Source organism: Mya arenaria, chromosome 4 (assembly GCF_026914265.1).
Source record: "Mya arenaria isolate MELC-2E11 chromosome 4, ASM2691426v1".
Classification (NCBI taxonomy): domain Eukaryota; kingdom Metazoa; phylum Mollusca; class Bivalvia; order Myida; family Myidae; genus Mya; species Mya arenaria.
Genome location: NC_069125.1, coordinates 45,095,831 through 45,117,148, shown reverse-complemented (window position 1 = coordinate 45,117,148; position 21,318 = coordinate 45,095,831). Strand labels below are relative to the sequence as shown.

At 36.4% G+C, this 21,318-nt stretch overlaps 2 protein-coding genes and 1 pseudogene across 3 annotated transcripts in view; 1 reads left to right on the top strand and 2 right to left on the bottom strand.

Moving 5' to 3' along the window:
• LOC128231543 (unconventional myosin-Ic-like) overlaps positions 1-1,736 on the bottom strand; it is a 30,943-nt gene extending 29,207 nt beyond the window's left edge. The window contains exon 1 of one of the 2 annotated variants that reach the window (XM_052944535.1): positions 1,720-1,736. The gene's annotated coding sequence lies outside the window, so the exon portion shown is untranslated. Of the gene's footprint in view, positions 1-14; positions 170-1,719 lie in introns of those variants that run through there. The other variant, XM_052944530.1, reaches the window with a different exon arrangement.
• Positions 1,737-3,396: 1,660 nt separating this feature from the next.
• Positions 3,397-10,716, bottom strand: LOC128232540 (DNA oxidative demethylase ALKBH2-like). Its single transcript, XM_052946166.1, has 7 exons — positions 10,335-10,716; positions 6,741-6,883; positions 5,353-6,466; positions 4,814-4,994; positions 4,515-4,685; positions 3,953-4,111; positions 3,397-3,534 (listed from the first exon to the last, which is right to left on the bottom strand). The coding sequence occupies exons 1-3, from the start codon at positions 10,644-10,646 to the stop codon at positions 6,121-6,123; spliced, it is 801 nt and encodes a 266-aa protein (XP_052802126.1). The 5' UTR covers positions 10,647-10,716; the 3' UTR covers positions 3,397-3,534; positions 3,953-4,111; positions 4,515-4,685; positions 4,814-4,994; positions 5,353-6,120.
• A 419-nt stretch (positions 10,717-11,135) lies between these two features.
• On the top strand, positions 11,136-20,812 carry LOC128232541 (pleckstrin homology domain-containing family A member 8-like; annotated as a pseudogene).
• The last annotated feature ends 506 nt before the right edge of the window (positions 20,813-21,318 follow it).

The window sequence follows — 21,318 nt, the reverse complement described above, 5'->3', positions numbered from 1 at the left end:
AAATTGTTAATTACCTTTAAGTTCCATTTCTTGCACAAGTCATTAATACAATAGTCCATGTAAATGATGTATTATTATCATGTCATTTTTTTAATCACATTTAATTCAATCTTTTTGGGGTATTTTTTTCCCACATTATAAATCCACAGAAAATCAAAACTTGTACACCAGCACTCACTCAAATCTATACCTGAGAATTAATTCTCTATGTTCTTGCTCACCACAGCTCAAAGCTGCTTGTTTAAGATATTTTAATTGGCACTGTGATGTCAGATTGAATGTTTATAAAGCATCAATCATCAACTTAAACAAAGAAAGGGAAATTTTCTGGGGAGTAGATGAGATGTGGCTGCAGATGTAAGCATATATCTAAGGAAATACTTAAAATGCTTCATTAAAAAGCTGCAGAAAGATAACAAAAAAACAAAACAACCGCAAGCGGATATTAAGGCTTATCTGCTTTTCCCCAAATAATTAAGGGACATAACTGTTAATTAGCTAGAGTTATGGGACCTGCTGCACATTCGGCATTTAATCCTGCTCATATGTTATATATATAGAATTTTTAATGATGCATGATGTCTGAATTATGAATTTTACTGATGTTTATGCATGACAATTATGACAACAACAACAACAACAACAACAACAAAACACCATTGATATTTACTTCACATAATCCCTTAGAAAAACAAACATAAAACAGCTCAAAACTGTCCATTTCACCATAAATCTCTGAGTATTATTACATTACAGTAATTAGATTTTTTGTTCAAAGTATTAATCTTATTACATTTGTACTAATGCACATAATAGTATATACAACAAAATGTGGTTTAAACTTTGATCAACGAAACCTCTCTGATTAAGGTGAAGTAAGTTCAACTGACCTACAAGTGTCTAAATCCTTCGCTAATTTATAAACATAGTAAATACTATCATCAGTTTCCTTTTAAACAAATTCCAAACATTCCTCAAATATTTCAACATTCCAGGTAAAACATTACCCAGTGTGTTTTAGTGTTTTTGTTGTTTGGTTGTTTTATCCTGTATTTTTGGTTCACCATCAAGTGCCACACCCAATCTAAAAAGATGCTGGGAAAAAATGCTTATTCAGGTATTTTATCATCAGACAGAGGAGAAAATCAATGCTACCTGGTTTTTGTCCTCTGATTGCTGGTGACATACAGCCTGATAATATTCTGTGATGTTGTTATTGGTATTGATGTAATAAAGGATTATTAAGAATGAATCTTGTGTCGAAGACTTAGTCAGTAATTTTAGTTTATGCCATTATAACTATATAAACATACCTACAGTAGCGTACAGCAGCAAACGGAACTATGTCATTTTCCTGAATTTCTCACACAATAAAATCTCATTATAATTGATATATGATTTTACAACAGATGCAGACCAATGGACAAAGCATGTTCTGAGTAACGCCACCTTCACTATCATCTGACCTACCATATCGTCAAATCATGGATGCACATTTATTAGCATTGTTGGTTTGTAAAGGTTATTATATGGAATAGTGCATTGTGGCGCGACATACGTCACGATTTCATTTCAACAAAGCAGTTTTGCAATATATGGGAGTGGCTGGATTCGGGAAGGGTTCGAGTATTTTGATTTTCGAAAAAAACAAACAAACAGGACTGTTTTCAAAAAGGTGCCTTTACACGATTGCTAGCAAACACATTATTTTATACTGACATGTCCAGACAGACGGCTTTTATTACTAATCCGACACCTTCATCATATTGCCCGAGAAAAGTGACGTCGGGCTTGACTATTATTTATTGAATCGATTATAGTCAATATAAGTCAAAACGGCTAGCTTCCCTACAATAATGTGCTCTGAAGATCAACGCAATTCTCCCCCTTACCGCGTCGCAATACGCACTTGTTATATCTTTTCAAATAACTCACAATAAAACATCAGACCATTATATTTTTCCATTTAAAGTAATAGCTATTAATATATAATACACCATTAAATTATTAATTATAGATAAATGGTAAATTGACCATCGTTGGCAACATTGCTTTTTAGCGGACCTCTGGCAGCTTTTTATAGCAGCACTGATGACGTCAAGTGTTATTGCCGCAGTTTGTCTGAAGACGACATCCCAATCATTAAAAGAATGAGCTATATTCCAAATATCGCATACTAAATGGACATACAGGTTATAATGTGCACAGCTGGTTTTATTGCCAGTTCGTTCTGGCCCGGAGTAGTCTTCTTTGCCCATTCTCAACCCCGTTGATTAGCCGGGCTCCTTAAAGGGCACTTCTTAACTCTGTGTTCATCTAGAGTGAATTATGTTTTTAAATGGAACATAGTCGACACCAACGTTACGAATTTTGTTTCTAATTAACAAATTGACTGTCATTTGTTATGATTGGAAAAGGGGGATGTGACATTTGATCCCACGACGCACTTAAGCTGAAGTAGATTGATTCGATTATATATTTGACCATCGTGCAATCTGTACCCACATTCGCTTATGATCGAAATCATACCCTTGCGCCGAAGTCTTCGTCTTGATCGAAAGTATTAGAGACGACTGCGTTTTAAATTATTTATTTATTATATTCCCGCTTTTCCTGTCCCTGTCGACGTTTGAAGAAAATTGGAACATGTTTATGATCTATTAGAAATTATTTCCGTATATAGAACACTATCATAAAAGTGTCACTGGAATCCGGCGTAACGTTTATTGTAGGACCGGAAACCGTAATACTGCTTAAATTTTAAATGGATTCCAAAGACCTTTTAGTACAAATAATTAATAAATAACCCAATATTGTAAGTTCTTATATTTTATTTCCATCGTGGTTTCTCTGATAATTTGTTACATATGTCCAATATAGCTCACGTATTGCGAGACGAAGTTGAATTATGATCCAGCGCAAAACTTTTATTTCTTATATAATAATATATTCAAAAACAGATAAAGACAATAAAATGTATAGAAAATAAATGACGAACGAGCGAATCAAGCGAGAAAAAATGAAATGCAAATGTACGTTTTGATCAAACGGGTTCATACTTCCCGCTTATATATAGTGCCAATTAAATTAAATTGCATTTTTATGATGTGTATACAATTCTGTCCAAATTGCGCGAGCCTACAAACCATAGAAGGATACCTATAAAACTACCAGAAAGGGACATGGGGAAAACGCAGGGTTATTTGGTTTCCATTTAGAGAGCTGTTTACCACAAAACAAAACGTTCGCTATGATACTGACTCGACAGTGAATTTGACGTTGCTGTTGAAGAAGCGCCAGAGAACTCAAATCATGCCTCCTCCCTTGAGCTAAATTGAATTTGGTATATACGTTATATTCGGGGGGGGGGGGGGGGGGGGGGGACCAACAAATGACAAAATTCAAATCATTTTATTGAACGCATTTGCAGTTGTACAATGCTCCACATGGTCGTGTCGTTCTCAAGCACCGCATACCGAGAGGGGAGACGTCGCAAGGTTAGGAGTGTTACACTGCTCCTTCAGCAACTCGCACCTGTACAAGATCAAGTAAGATAAGATGTATGTCAAGTCGGCAAGATATCACTAGTATACGACAAACTGGATCTTCTTCTGTCAGAAAACGTACAATAAAGAACACCAAGGATAAAACCATCAGTGGTAAAAAATCGTTACGTTAAAAATGTCACGGTACTTAAATAGAATTAGTTTGTGATCGATTGTGAAGACACCAAGATATATAAGCTGATACAATGAATTAAACTGGAGACCGTTTCATCGGTTAAACTCAAGCCTACATGTTTTTGCTGTTGCTAGAACCCAAGATCTCTTAGAAGTTTGTGTGACAAGGAGGAGGCACGTAAATACATGTACATGTATACCACTAGACCATGTGAAATAAACAAAATACTAAGTAATTGTTTCCTCTTGTATATAACAGAATAACAACTCACGGGTTCGGATAAAGTCTGCCATCGGAGCCACATGTAAGCTGTATGTGACCGGAATTACAAGGAATGGTGGCTTTGTTCAGACAAAACACCGCCATCATAAGTGCGGTCGCCGACACCGTCGTCGTCGGAGGACTGCTGGACAGATTTTGTCCAACCATGCTAGTAAAGCGGGTTCAAAATGAATATAAATGATATAATTTATGTCAAATGTCTTTGCATGTCGGCACCTTTTTGATGTGGCGTTGCCTTTGATGTCAATATGTGCTAAACTTTGTGAAAACTTATTTCAAAATATCCATCATGGAAAATTGAACACCCGCTTCGAAATTGTTGCACCAACGCCGCAAACCTACGATAACTTAAAGGAAAAACAAACTACATTTATTTGAAAGTGATCCCCCATCTGTTTGACATGTTAAGCATATATGACTGAACTTAATGTACGCGTAAGACATATATATTTAGTAAGATAAGATACGTGAACAACAGGCTGACAGCGTGCGATGTGTTATGGGCTCGATAGTCTTGTTAAAATATATTGATCGGAAAAATATCTTGACACCTTGCAGCTTGTGTAGATGCCGCGACGATGGTTGGTGTGGGAGGAGCGGTCGTGCGGGCAGGACACGGGCCCAGGTTGTGGACGTTGAGTGACACTATCTGGATGTGGCTATGGGCATAGTAGTTGTTATGATTTAGTATGTAGTAACATCGGCTCTTCGCGAATTCGCAACTGAATAAATATAAAAAAGAATAAATAAGTTTAAACGCCCACATGTGTACATGTACGTGTTGTTATATTTGGGTAAATACAAATTATTCTTGGTGTCAAAGCAATACATAAAGTTGTGTATCACCCACTGACTGCTGTAAGTGACTCCATCCGTGCCGCACACCGCCCCGTCCACGTGCACTTCAATATGGTGGGCGAGATGGTCGCAGTGCAATTTCTTAATCTCGTCACATAGATGATGTTGGTACGTGCCGTTTACGTGATCTAGAGCCGCGTTTACTTCCTCTTCTTTTCCAGCCGTCGTCAGGCCTGTCCGGTATTAAAGATAGTGCTTACTGTATAGCTTATTGGCCTTCTTAATGAATGTTTTGCCATACTGCGGATGGTATGGAGTACAACAAGGGAACTGATATAGACAATCAGCAAATATTGACCAGTTAAATGGAACCACTGCTGCACGTAGGTTTGTAAAATACTCTGGGGTCGGAGGTGTTTTGAAATGTTAAACCGAGCAAACAGTATCTCACACACACGTACACGCACTAACACATTTGTATATATATTGGGAATAATTTGCTTAATCAAACTGAAGGCACACAAAATGACATGATTAAAATACCAAAATGAAATTGATAAATAATGATCATATGTATAAACATAAACATACCGATGACAACACTAAAAAGAACCAATTTCACCAATCTCATCCTTGTGTTCACAGTGTGCAAATGCTTATCTAGATACATGTTGGCTTTATCAGATTATTCTCATTTTAATAAAAACTCCGGGACATGATAAGAACGCTCATGTGTCGTCTAGTAACCCAGGATTTGAGTGCAATTGACCCGCTGGCGCTAAAACAAACGATCATCTTTAGAAAGTGAAAAACAAATACATCATTCTGGACAGACTTGTATGTTCATTACATGGATGGCAGGTTTTATAATAACGAATATAACTACATGTAGTTACACCCGTCATGCGCTCAGAATGTAGCCACAGTTGTTTGATGGGAATGAACTCATGCTTTGGTTTCATACGAACTGTAAATAATTTAGTGACATTTAACCAGAAAGTAATTATTTTTCAGATATATCAAAGTGTAATCTGAAATCTGGAAAGAGTCATTATTTTTACAGGTTATATGACACCGAAGCAGGACTTCATTCCCACCAAACGACTGTGAATGTAGCAGGCATTAATGCATAAATACATGTAGCTTACTTAAACTGGTCTTACTCAAGCTGAAAATATAACTTCAAGACAAAGTTTGGCTCCGATTGGCATAAGTTCTAAATCTAAAGTATTTGTCTGAAAATGAGATGATACGCTCAAAGAGTTCACAAAACAAGTTTGTATTTCAAAGACAAGTTCAAACGATTCTTCGAAGTCCCATTCAACAGGAAAATTGCAGGATAAAAGCATAGATTGAACGTTAAGGAAGTTCTGCTTTAGGCTTTGTAGTCTTATTTCCGCTATTGGACGCTGGAACCATCTGCCTAAACGTCATGTTAATCCTCACACCTAAGAGACGCTTCCGCTGAGGCAAAGCGTGGTACCAGTATGTGTTTGTCGGGTGTTTCATCAACAACAGGCTCCCGTGCTCCAGCAGGAGTTTCAAGGGTTCTATACTGCGTTTAGCTTTCTTGCCGCGGGAATCCGCGTGCTTAAAGATGAAATCGCGAGGTTGTCCTAACGACAGGGACGCTATTGGGTACCCGTGCACGAGGTCTTTCTCGTCATCGCGGTGTTCCCCCATGTGATCGCAACCGTTCTTATATCTGAAGTCATTTTCACTTGTTTTCAGCATGCAAATTAACACCATTTTTAATATACAATAAATGCAAAGTGAAATGGTAAAATAATTATAATTATTTACATTTGTACTTGTCAATGTGACTGGCAATTTTTAGTTTACAGAAGTCGGAAGTTACGCTCTATTTGATATGCATGTAGTTACAGCTAAATGGCTGCACAAAAACAATATTTACAAATGTTTTAAAATGAAAACGAGAAAATAATAAATGCGGTATTTTTTACGAAAGACAAATTAACCTGTTGATGAGAACAAAGTTGAAGGAGTGACCGGTGACATCTGAGACGGCATCCCTGATGTCATCGAGGAATGGTGTCCATGGCCGGGCGGGCACCGTGTTGTTTGAAAACGTGTATGACAATCCCGGGTCACCATGCGCAACCTGCACGATAATACAAACTGTTTATATAACATAATAAAGCAGCGGAAACTACAGGGACAAGCCCAACAGGCATAACTAATTTATTACAACTGTCAAGGGCCAAAAGCCAAATCTAAATAGACAAACAATATACATAGATACAACAAAAACGCATAAATATTGGAGAACAGGCGAGTTTAGGTTGTTTATATTTAAATAGGCTATTGTGTGTCAACGGTCTAAAATGTACAAAAATATCAGCCAGGTTGAGCCGACAGACGGTAATCAAATAATTGAGAGCATGTTGAAAATCCTCTCAGGTCTGTACGGATCATTTACTAATGTGTTTTTGCGCCGAACTCTTATGATCCAATCACATTTTTGCAACAGCTCGTACTACCAAAAGCACATTGTTAATGACCATCATCTGTACCACCCATCAATTCTACTCCAAACTGTCCATGACAGTCACCCAAACCCTGGGCCACGCACCTCGATCCCCGACTTAAACCTAAACCCCACCTTATTCATCTCTGGAAATCAGCTGACTTAGTAAGCATTGGTATCAAACATACATAATTTTGCATCCCTGTTCACTGCAGAGTTCTGTACTTCCACGCCTATCAACACATTATGGAATACATTCAAGAAGGAGTGCACTGCTGCTATAAGCAAGTTTGTCCCGTCGAGGATGACTTCAGCTCGCTACAACCAACCGCAGTGTAACCGCTCCATTCGCCGTTCAACTTACATGAAGAAACGTGCATACAAGAAAGCTCGACGATCCGATACAAGACAAGATTGAGAAAAGTACAGAAAGATCCAACTCGCCACAGGGAAGGAATGCTAGAAGGACCGTAACCAGTACATCAGCGAACTGGTGTCAGGGGACAAGACCTAGAAGCTTTACACCTCTGTGAAAAGTAAAAAGTGTTACAGCACGGTGTCGCACCACAAAGAGAAATGGTATAAATCACGTTGATGCGACCATGAAGAAAGAAATACTGAACATGCAGTTTTCGTCATTATTTAGTATTTGCCAATGAGGGTAATACACCGTTACCTGAACACGCAGAAATCCCTTACCCTGATGTATAATGTCGGTCTGTAAATGGTTCATGGTCTTAACCCCAACAAAGCCACCGAGCCTGACTCTATACCCTCTCGATTCCCGAAACTCATTTCAATGTTCACAAAATACCTCACTCTCAAATTCAAGAAATCAAAGTCCAACATTTGAGACAGCCTTGTAGCACTCTCAATTTTTGTCTCAAACTAAAAAAATGGCCGACAACTATGTAGATCGATTCCAGCGTTTGCAGAGAATCGCAATGTATGGGCAACAGCGGATTCCCAGAGTACTCAAGGACAGGGCCAACCCGTTGGAGAGTTTGTCAAGAGTGGAAGTTCGGGAGAGATACCGTTTTTATCCAGAAACAATCGTCATGATAGTGGGTGTTGTTTTCAATGAACTTGATGCTCCAACAAGACGAAACTTGCCGCTACATCTGCTCTCTGTGCTTGTTACCCTTATATTTTCGCCACGGAAGCTCACCATTTATTAATTGCTGAAATACATGGAATTTCCCACCCATCTGTGGGGCGTGCCATAGATAGGCTAACAGACGCATTATGCAGGCACATTAACAGATTTATAAGCATGCCTGCAAATGATGCAGAGACAAGAATATCGAGATGACAGGTTGTTAGTGAGGACAGCTCCAAAATATTTTGATTTCTTAGATTAGCTATATACATGGATTCGGCAGTTATGTACTTCCGCTTGTTAGAGATACGGGGGTCCGCACTCTTGTCAGGGTTGAATCCCATTAGCCACTTCTTTTCCCAATCCTGTAGTGTCTTAAGGTCGTCCTGTAGGGCCTGAACATCTGCAGCGGTCTTGATGATCCTATACATCATCGTCAAACAGTCTAGTGGAAGACTGAACACACTGAGGCAGGTCATTGATATACATTAATATAAGAACAGGAGATAAAGGTTCCTTGGGGACGGACACCTGATGTTACATGTACAGACCTTGAAAATTTCTTATTCAGGGTGACTTACTGGCTTCGGTAACCTAGAAAGCTGTTGATCAAATCCAATAACTTCCCTCGCACACCATAGTGGTTTAGCTTCAGTGCAAGGCGCTTGTGGGACGCCTTGTCGAACACTTTCCACAGGCCAAACAAGATGGCGTCTACCTGTTGAGAGCTGACGAGGCTTGTTTGGAGGTTGTTGATTGTCATGTTCAGTTGGGACGCACAGTAAGGGAAAATGGTCTGTAGTTTGATTGTTTGCTCATATCTCCCTACTTCACAATACATGTACGTGAGACGTTAACTACTCTCCAGTCAACCTGTCCTTGAATGTACATATCGATATGAGAACCAAAAACGCAAAAGACATTACAACCTTCCTTAGCCCAAACTTATTATCATGCCCATGAGCCACTAAAGAGGCCTGCTACAAGACCTTCATCAGGTCCCAAGTCGAATATGCTGTCACTATCTGGGACCGCTACACACAAACCAACATCAACAAAGTTGATGCGGTGCAACGCAGAACTGCCAGATTCGTCTTTGGAAATTGCTCAAGTAAAAGCAGCGTCTCCGCAATGCTCAAAATACTAGATTGGGAGAGCCTACAGCAGCGGAGAGGGACTAGGCTAAAGCGGTCATGCTCTATATGGTAGTTAACAACCTAATCGCTGTACCTAGCCAAGGCTAACACCCACAGGGAATGTCATTTAAAGGTCTCTTGGTGAGATACATGACCCGCTATTGCAGGACATCATTCAGTACTTAAGGAGTGACACGATTGTTCTAGGAAACCGCCTCCCAAAGAGCCTTGTCACATCCACCACCTTCAAAGCACTGATATAATACCACATAATATGCACTTTGCTTTAACCTGCTTTTAAAGTTTTCACTTGGGACCCTCCCTCACTTGTGAATACAAATAGTCCAAACGGTGCGATATTGCCACACACGTGGCCCTGCATCGATACTGTAAAAAGAATAAGAGTTTCCGTACCGTCCACGTTATTTAAAAGCGAATAGCTTCTCCAAAGATGTATATAGATCAAAATACCGCGTTGGGTTGTCCTAGCATGAACAATTAATATTCATTTCAAAATTGGACAAAATTTAGCCGGGGAGTAGGATGAAATTTGTTATTGGTCCCAGATATAGCCAAGATACATGTAAAATTATGTACTTTTTGCCTGCAGTATGCTGTCACTACTATCAAGCTTCAACTAACTGTATGTGATTCTCTACTGTATATGACATGTGTCAATTCAATTTCACGTAATAGTGTTTATAAATTCGAAATACCGTGTAGCTTTGTGTGGCAAATTTCCCCGCATGAAAGGACCGACCCCATACGCCAAAAGCTGAGAGACAGTGTTGACAGTGACGTTTTTTTACAGCATGATACACTTTAAAACCATGGGAAGATGGGAACGTACCTGCTTTCTTGGAATGTCGTGCCATTTGCCAAATATTTTAACTTTTGCCAGCTGCCCTTCATTATAATTCAACATACGTTCGCATTGGCAAAGAATACGGTCTGCATTGACTTTGCTAAACAATATGCCATAGTCACAATCCAAGTTTTCAGCCCTTAAGTCACGCCATTTTAATGGTCTGATGATCAAAGTTTTAATGGACAGCGCCTCATAGTCATTTGCTTCCTGTTTGTACTTTTTTGTGTGATGATTTTCATCGAAATCATCGGCACTCTCCAATTTCCTCTTGTTTACGAGAAATTTATCCATCATTACTGTATCTATTCTTGCAAAATCATTATGCAACTCTTTGTTTACATCGTGGTAAATGAAGCAGCATTTTCTAAGGGAAGTAACACCAATGAAGGTAACAAACAACATTACGGTGTACCGGTTGCCGGGGTCTAGATGTTTCTTTATCATTCGGAACTCCTCGGCCATTTTTTTTTGAAAACAACCTCGGATGTATATGGACGGTTTACATACTTAAAAAGTGGTACGTTTAAGTCCGCTGCAAATAGATCGCGTAGTAATCTTATTTAGTAGTTAAAATTTATGACTTAACTCTTGGGAATCGTAATTATGTTTGCAATAATACACTTCACTGGCAATCAATTTAAACTGAGAGCAATGAATACAACTCTTAAACACTACATTTAATTAATGCTTTTATTAAAAAAAATACGGACTACTTCAACAGATGTACCGGCATACATCCGAGGTTGTTTTTGAAAAAATGGCCGAGGAGTTCCGAATGGTTTCTTTATTTTGTTTATTTTAGGAACACTCATTTCCGGAAACCGGCGACGTTGCAACTAAACAGAAAAGAAACCAAAATGCCGACCGTAATTGCAGAACAGAAAAAATTCCCAACTGTCGACAACACAGATGGTGTCTTAACAGAAGAATTTCTAGAGGCAGCGTCTGGTGCTGCTGAGATTGTCAGTAAGTTACCATTTTATGTGTTATTTTTGAGTTTGTGGCAGGCAACACAATTCTTAGGTTACGTTACACTAAGTTTCAGTATTGTGTATAGTACTGTATGAGTTACAAATAGAAGATATATTGAAACAAGTACGGCTTAGTTTCAGTTACGAGAACGCTTAAAGGTTATCAAGGGTGAAGGTAGTGCTGATGGGGGGAGGGGCTTGGGTCAGATGTAGGAGACTTCATACCATTATAATATCGTACCACTTTTTAATATCATACCATTCTTGGAGACATCGTACCACATACATGTATAAACTATTAAAGGCGGTTTTTTACAGTGTTTTAAGTATGAGCTAATGTGGTCCCTAATGGAGATAAAATGGTGTGAAAACGTCTCTCTTAGTAGAACACAGTGGTGTAAAAACATGACATACGACTAGAATTATATATCGATTATATATTTATTTCATATAAAGCAGCTTTATCACAATGTACTAGCATGTAACTCCCGAGATAAAGGGAATTTTTACTTTTAAAATTGTATTTTGTTTTCATATATAAACATAAGATATTAATTATTATCAACAACATGCAAGTGAAGCACATTATCTAGCACAATGTTTGAGCATTGTAACAATATAAACCATTGTGAAATAAACTGGGTACTTTTAAATTAAAATTTCACAATTTTGTGGGCCATTATTGATTATAATTATATACTAATTTAACACAAACATCAAATTTTGTAAATATATTTTTATAATACAATTTGTAATAATTGTTAATTCACTCGATCAAACACATTTGACTATATGATCTATATGTGGTACAATCTCTCCAGCTGGATGGTACGAAGTGGGGCGGGGGTAACATGGGTACGATAGACAATTTTTTAAAGTCTGTTGTCTTAAACCCCGTGCCATGGTAACTTTTCCATCCATACAGGTAAATATTATGTAGTCCCAGGATTTAAAACCCTTTAAACTCATTTTTACTGAAGAACAGAACAGTATAAATTTCCTAAATATTTTTTTTTGGTAATGGATCTTAAGAAATACAACCATTATTTCTCTTCAGCAATTAACACTGTTTTCATAATATAATTCATAATATCAAAATACAATATTTACATTCTATGAATGACATTTAATTCCATTTTCAGAGTCAATGGGCTCACAGTTTTCAATGACAAGGGATGATATGCTAGGAAATATAACGGTAAGTGAGCTGAAATCTACCGTTATTCAGTTAACCTGATCAGAATTTTAAATGGAAAAGTTGTCTTACCTTTTCATATATTTTTTACTAAGTTCATGTTCTATTGTATAAATAAGCAGAACTTGCTGTACTGTTTTATTTAAAAAAATGTTTCATAAATTAAACGTTTTAATGAAGTGTTTGTCATTTCATTGAAGATTAAGTTGTAGCTTGAAACAGTCTTGGATCTAAGTCAATATTTTTAATAATATCTTGATAAACCTTTATACAATGCAAAATATAAACTTCAAAACAGTTTTGGAAATCATAGTGAAATAAAACATCATAACACTGTCAATGATGAATTGTTATAGACTCATGATATTTAATGTAAAAGAGCGGAGAAACAATTTTTGAACGGGGTTGTTTTCAACCCTGTTCAGTGTAGCCACAAACTTGACACTCTCAACATAAAATGCCTATTAATAGTAACAAGTGTCGTCTGCCTCTTTACCACCCAAAATATAGTTTGAGAAAGTGCGGACTATATAAATTGCAAGCTATGTTTCCAATAACCGAGCTAGATTTGACAAAGCAAGAAGCAATCATAACGCAATATCTATTTGAATCATTTAATTTGTTGAACTTAAATAAAGATAATATTAAAGTAGTATCCCTGCGCCCAAAAATGAATGAACATCGAAACGTAAACAAAGAATTACTATCCACTCAAAGCGCATCATTCCATCACGTGACACAAAGATCTCATTGATCTCAATGATCGTACAGTTTCCCCGCTTAAAACATCACATGATAGTGAGCTATTGTGATCGCCCTGTGTCCGTCGTCGTCGTCCGTCGTCAACAATTTGACTTTTAACACTTTAGAGGTCACAATTTTGGCACAATCTTAATGAAACTTGGTCAGAATGATACCCTCAATAAAATCTTGGATGAGTTCGATATTTGGTCATCTGGGGTTAAAAACTAGGTCACCAGGTCAAATTAAAGGAAAAGCTTGTTAACACTCTAAGAGGTCACATTTATGACTGTATCTTCAGGAAGCTTGGTCAGAATGTTAATATTAACGATCTCTAGGCTAAGTTCGAATCTGGGTCATGTGCGGTCAAAAACTAGGTCACCAGGTCAAATTGAAGGAAAAGCTTGTTAACACTCTAGAGGTCACATTTATGACTGTATCTTCATGAAAGTTGGTCAGAATGTTAATATTAATGATCTCTAGGTCAAGTTCGAATCTGGATCATGTGCAGTCAAAAACAAGGACACCAGGTCAAATTGAAGGAAAAGCTTAACACTCTAGAGGTCACATTTATGACTGTATCTTCATGAAAGTTGGGCAGAATGTTAATATTAATGATCTCTAGGGCAATTTCGAATCTGGGTCATGTGCGGTCAAGAACTAGGTCACCAGGTCAAATTGAAGGAAAAGCTTGTCAACACTCTAGAGGTCACATTTATGACTGTATCTTCATGAAAGTTAGTCAGAATGTTTATATAAATAATCTCTAAGTCAAATTTAAATCTGGGTCATCTGGGGTTAAAAACTAGGTCACCAGGTCAAATCATAGGAAAAGCTTGTTAGCACTCTAGAGGTCACATTTATGACTGTATGTTCATGAAACTTAGTCAGAATGTATATATTGATTAATTCTAGGCCAAGTTCGAATCATAGTCATGTGCGGTCAAAAACTAGGTCACCAGATCAAATTTAAGGAAAAGCTTGTTAACAATCTAGAGGTCACATTTATAAATGTTTATCATGAAAGTTGGCCAGAATGTTATTATTAATAATCTCTAAGTCAAGTTTAAATCTGGGTCATGTGCGGTAAAAAATAGGTCACTGGGTCAAATTGAAGGAAAAGCTTGTTAACACTTTTGAGGTCACATTTATGACTGTATCTTCAGGAAAGTTGGTCAGAATGTTAATATTAATGATCTCTAGGTCAAGTTCGAATCTGGGTTATGTGCGGTTTAAAACTAGGTCACCAGGTCAAATTGAAGGAAAAGCTTGTTAACACTCTAGAGGTCACATTTATGACTGTATCTTCATTAAAGTTGGTCAGAATGTTGATATTAATAATCTTTAAGTCAAGTTTAAATCTGGGTCATGTGCGGTCAAAAACTAGGTCACCAGGTCAAATCAAAGGAAAAGCTTGTTAGCACTCTAGAGGTCACATTTATGACTGTATGTTCATGAACTTTCAGAATGTATATTGATTGATAGGCCAAGTTCAAATCTTATTCATGTGCGGTGAAAAACTAGGTCACCAGGTCAAATTGAAGGAAAAGCTTGTTAACACTCTAGTGGTCACATTTATGACTTTATGTTCATGGAACTTGATCAGAATGTTATTCATGATGATCTTTAGGTAGAGTTTGAAACTGGGTAATCAGAGGTCAAAAACCAGGCCACTAGGTTAAATCATAGAAAAACTTTGTAAACACTATAGAGGTTGCATTCTCTCTTTAATCCCCATGAAACTATGTCAGAATGTTTGTGTTTATGAAGTCTATGTCATGTTTGAAACTGGATAACCTGAGTTCAAAAACTAGGTCACGTAGTCAAATCATAGAAAACATTGTTAAAGCACTGTTGAGGCCATATTTTCTACTTTATCTATATGAAACCTGATCAGAATGTACTTATTACAGCAAGGTAAGGTTTGCAACTGGGTCATCGTTGATATTAAAAAAATCATCCGTAATATTATAAAAAAGAAATTGGTCACTAGGAAGGATCTAAGTAATATATTTTTTAATTCCAGCAGGTAAAAATGTTTTGATTCCATACCTCATGATTATATTTGGATGTGAATGAGATGTGAAACCCAAATCTTTAGTCCTGTTTTACACCATATAACCTGAATTGGTATGCGGTAAAGCCCATATAACCAATTTACCATCTTACTTTACCTTATATGATCTTAAGTAGCTGAAATAAAGATGACCCTTCAAATTGTGGTCTAAGGCTGATAGGGAAGAGTTTTGTCACAATTGCCCTCGCCCTGAAAACACTTATTTCACACTTGAATTGGATCAGGTGAGCGATACAGGGCCTTCAGGGCCCTCTTGTTTATGTAAATAATGTATATATCATTTTAAAATACTATTTATAATTTTAACAGTGGCCCTGAAAAGGATCGTTTTCAATTTCATAATTAGTATAGTCTGTGTTAATGCCAACATCTAATTACCAACCGGAAACAGTTTTAGTGTATATTTTAAATTCACCCTGAATGATAAACCAATTTCTATTTTATTTCTTTAGTTAATAAATCCTTGGCAAGCCTAACTCATATTGTAACACCATAGGATGGAGTTATGCTAGGATCCTCGTTTGCCTGCTTACACAGCGATATTAACTTTATTGTCAATAAAATATTAATTTGTCATTTACCATCATGCTTCAATAAACCTGGGGCCAAAATCTGGCCCTGTGGTTGTTATACACGGGGACTCTTAGATTCGCTGTGCTACATATCAGCACCTTATTAATACACACGATGGTGAATCATAATGGTGAAAACCCGTATAAAACCCTGTTCATGCAGCACTATCAGCGCTTTAATTATTGTGTTCAGTCATTATCTGGATGTATAAATTTCAGAAAGTGCGCACAAAGTTTGATACAGATCGGGAGAAATTCCGCCAGTTAAAGGACCTGCTGCAGGATGAGAAAGATAAAAAGAGGACAAGAACGACAAGTCTGGCACAGTTGGTGCTCTCTGGCTCAAACGGTGGGATATTTAATAGTTTACGATGCTATGCACATGTAGTTATAAGAGCATTATGAAGTCTCCATTTAGTGATAACTACAAGTATTGCCAGCAGCCTCAGGTAAATATGAAAGTCTTTGGCTGAATAACAAGGGCCAACACATGAAATCACCTCAGTAATAAAGTTTTAATACCAAAAAGCAAGGGGGGGGGACAGTGGGAGACAAATTTTAAGCTCTGAACAGAGCTGTCCTGCCCCAGGCACTAGACATTATCTCTATTTTCTCTAGTGGTACAAAATGTAACTGTTCCAACAGTACAGGTATATAAAATCTCGGGATGTTTTACTATATTAACTTTATACATCTATTTAAGCAGTAAACTATGCTATGAGTAAAATTAATATATATTCCTTGCATAATCAAAATAATATGCACTTGCTCTTATGTTTATGGTTACTTCCCCAATTTTCTAGATCTCAAATAAATATCATGTAGTTCTATGTTCAATCCTCTATGTTTAATGGTAAGCTTCATAAACATTTACTTCACGATCCAAGTTTTCCTACAGAGGTCTGGAGTACCTGTGTGAGGTGTTTTGGGAATTGATCACAGAGCACGAGGCGAGCAAGCAACCTGGGGGGAAGTCAGACAGCGGGGCAGTTAAGGTTGCCTGCAGCAACGCCTACAAGAAAACGCTCACTAAACACCACAACATGGCCACTAGGATGATTGTAAAGGTAATGGCTTTTGTCATGTGTTTGTCACTTTGATGGACGTGCATGTACTCGTTACTCCTTATTGATTGTAAACTATCAGAAGTTCTAAACTTGATTAAAAGTCGTAGTTGTTAGAAAAAATTATTTACTGTTTTTTTTATAAATTAGTGGTGTTCAAGTACTTTTATATTCAAAGTGTTATTTTTGATTGATTAATGTTTATGATGTGGTAGTGCCATTGTGAAGAGATCAGAAAAAGTGGAAGGATTTTTTATATTTATTGTATTTCAGGGTGCTTTGATGGTTTCCCCATACAAGGAGACTCTGATGACAAATCTGGCCAAGGGCGAGAAAGGGAAGGATGATGAGGTTTGCCCATGTTTTGCATAGTTTGATACTTTCAACTTTTTTTCATATAGAAGTTTTCATTTAATCTTTTGCAACTTTGCTTTTAAAGCTCTTTATTGTGACATGGCACCACGAAATGTTTTAACTCCGTTTTCACACTTCTATTCCCATCCAGGTTACAGATGACTTGAAAGCCTATGAGCCACCACTGCGAGCCTTTGTGATCATCGCGGGGAAACTGTTCAATGATTTTGGGCACAAAGATGATTGCATTGAATCTCACTAATGACATCCCCCTGCAATGACTGTGTTCCTGGAAGATGGCTGAATATTTCTTGTGCTATTAATGAAATCTCATATATGCAGATATAGTCACCATTAGCTTATTAGCTCATTTGTTTTTGTTTGTTGAAGAAAAACATCTAGGTTTTGTCAAAGCTTTGGTGTTATCTGCATCATGGGTGGTGTCATGTAAAATCTTCAACCTTGGCCAAAAAAATCTTGGACTAAGTTCACATGTAATGATGTTACCAATGACAATATGCACATTTTTGGCTTGGTGCATACATGTCGCTGTAAGTTTTGTCAAGTTATTGCCCTTGAATGACTGAGGAATACAGACAAGCATTAAAGTCTACTGATGTTGTTCTCGTTTGTTATTTCTGTTTTAAATACTGCTTTGTGGGTTGTTGTTTCGATTCGTAGTACAAAGATCCTTTACACACATGATGCATAATTGAAATGTATGTTGTGTACTATGCATTTTTATTAAAGCCCTAAGTTTTGTTTTGTTTTTGAATGGAAAACAATGGGTATTTCTGCTGCCATTGTGTTGAAAATCTATGAAAGAGTGGGTGTAATTTACTTGAAAATAATTTCTGCTTTAAATTCATGTTTTTTTTATATTGATAGTCATTGATTAATTTTTGTACTTGTACATAAACATGTATATGATCATATCTGATCATGAGAGGTTTTTTTATAAAACATTATCATGCAAATTTGATTTTTGTATGAAACATCTAAATGGTTACATTCCTGTTGAAAAATGGCATACTTTTCGCCCTTTGCCCTGGCGTCAATTTGTTTTTTAAAATTCTTAAGAATAATAAGTTTAGTACTTTATTTTATTATGCTGCATTTCTTACTCTGTCTTGATTTTAGCGAATATAAATAAGTTGGTCTTGATTATCATATAGATAATCTCATTGCATGGTCAAAATCTCTTAAAGCTGCACTCTCACAGATTGAACATTTTGACAACTTTTTTAATTTTTTGTCTTGAAACGAGCTATTTTTTGTGAAATGCATGGAAACCTGTTAAATAAGTTTGTTGACAGAATATTAGATTGCAGATTTTATTTTCAAGATGTTTTATGCATTTTTCTTAAACCGTTAGTAACGGTTTAAGCCATAAAACATTTAATTTTCGAACGGAAATATGAAAATCTGCGATCTGATCTTTTGTCAGCAATCTTTTATCATTGGCTTGCAGGTATTTACGCAAAAATTTGCTCTTTCCAAAACAAAAAATAAAGAAAGTTGTAAAAACAGTATATCTGTGAGAGTACAGCTTTAAGAATGTCACAATAACACTAACTTTACTAAAATAAAAATATCGGGTTTAGCTTAATCCTGTGATTTAACATGTTTCTAGAAATATGGGATGCTTGTTTAATTATAGTGCTTAACTTTACTTACATCATGCAATAATTGGATTAGAAATGGAAATGTGCAATGGTTTAAACAATCATGTATTATAAATAGGCAATAAACAGGCACTCTTTGTACAAAATGTTGTAGAACTGATTTGTATGACATGGAAGTATATCACGCCTCCAACATGAATAACATAATGCCTTTGGTCTGGGTGGCTAATCTTTATATCATGTCACAAAATGGCGTCTGTTTTTCCGATTCCAATGAATTAATGAAGCATTTCCAAGTAATGTTGGTGTCTTGATGAATGGAGGTTGTTGGGGAGATATATACTTTACGGGGCTAGTAGGAGACCTGATATGGGAGTCATTATCACCCCCGATATGGTTTCCTTGTCCCGTATATCCTGTATTGTGTCACCTACTGACCATGTATCTTATGATATTAGCATTAAAAGTTAAATGTGCTTGATAAGAAATTTGTGTTCAAAGTTCTTGAGATGTTTGGAGAAAACATGTTGATTGCCTCCATAACAGATCATTACAACCACATTATGATCTCGCAATTTTAAGAATTAAATCATCTTTAAAAGATGCTATTTTTTGGACTTAATCTAGAATAACATGTTGTGTGTTTTGCATGCATAGTTAATTTATTCTGCTAGTGTACATGTCATAATACATGTTAAATTATGTTCCATGTATATAATGAAATAACTGACCACATGTAAATTGTAGAAATAATTTATATAGATTACATATATTTTCAAAAGTGTGCTTTATCAAAACATATCATACATGTCTATTGTAAACAGATTATAATGAATGGGATTATTTTTTTATTTTTTTTTGGGGGGGGGGGGTCGTCGCCGGGTCCGGATCGATAGAGGTTCCAAAGTTTTAGAAGCCCTGATAATGATAACGTATAGAATGATTTATAATGTGATAGTTTTACTTGCATTGCTGGCTGTATTGATGAGTGATAATTTTATGTTATTATTTATTTTTGATTTTCTGGTGGCTTATAGAGATTCATCAGTGAAATAAAAATGATATTTCACTGTTTCAAACAGTGCAACAATATTTTGATCATTTTTACTGTTTTTGTAATTTTAGCCCAAATCAAACATCAGCTTGAACAGGGCTGAGACACAATTTCATCATATCAAAAATGATCATATTTTTGCATACAATTTGGCTTTCTGATAAACAACAATTTACTAATTGAAAATTGTTTGTTTCTGTGTAAGATGGTGATCTACATCATGAACACCAAAAATGAATATTTCATTCGAGGTATATATTAAAATCTTATACTGAAACAAACTATTATCCACTTTATATATATATATACATGAAAACACCATCTCTGGTCGATACAGCCACCTATGAAATTTGAAGTGTTCGGTCAATGTTGTAACCTATTACTCTCACCAAAATGCTGGGGGAGTATTGGTAGATAAATTGAAACCCACACTACAACAAAATTATACGAGGAAACTGGACCACAGTTGTAAATGTCATTATGTATTGCTCTTAACAAAATGCTTCGCAAGAGTTGGATGACAAATTGAAACCCATGCTGTAACAAAATTGAAGAAGGTAACTGCACCACAGACTACGGTACTTGCTCATAGCTTATGAATAGATATTAAAATATAGAACCTTTATTCATGCTTTTGCTTTGTTTAAATTTTTTCAAGTACATTTTCAAACTTCTTTATGTCTGATTTTCTTGATATTTTTTTTGTTTCCAAAGCATTTATGATTATTTCATGTATTATAATTTGTAACTCTGCTTCACTGCAATAAAGGCTTAATTTGTTTTGAAATAAAGCGGTTACAAGTCGTTTGTATGTCTTTGACTTTTACTTTAGGCATAATATGCATATTTGAAAACCTGGAATGCTTACTGAGGGCTCCCTCAGGTTATGATACGCTGGGGTGCCTACGGATGACGGGAGACAGACAATTTCCCCCTTGACAAAATATCCCCCACCAATAATTAATTGCATGGGTGGAAAGAAATCACCCCATATACTTTTCTTGCCATTTTAGAAGAATATACATATTGTACAAGTTGCATAACAGTTCATTATATTACATTTTCAACAATGTTTAACTGACATGCAATATAAAAAAAAATAGTTCAAATGTATTGGCGGACTTGTCTCCCTATGCCAAAATTGGTGAATTTGTTGGGAGAATCTTTCGTCCTTTTCTTGCTTACAAATACTGAAAGATGCCATGAAACTGTTTGGATTTTTAAATTTTAAGAATCTTAAGGCTCCATCACATTGTGCTCCTAAAAGTACTTAGGGTTTGATCATCAGACTTCTTTATCATTGAATACAAATG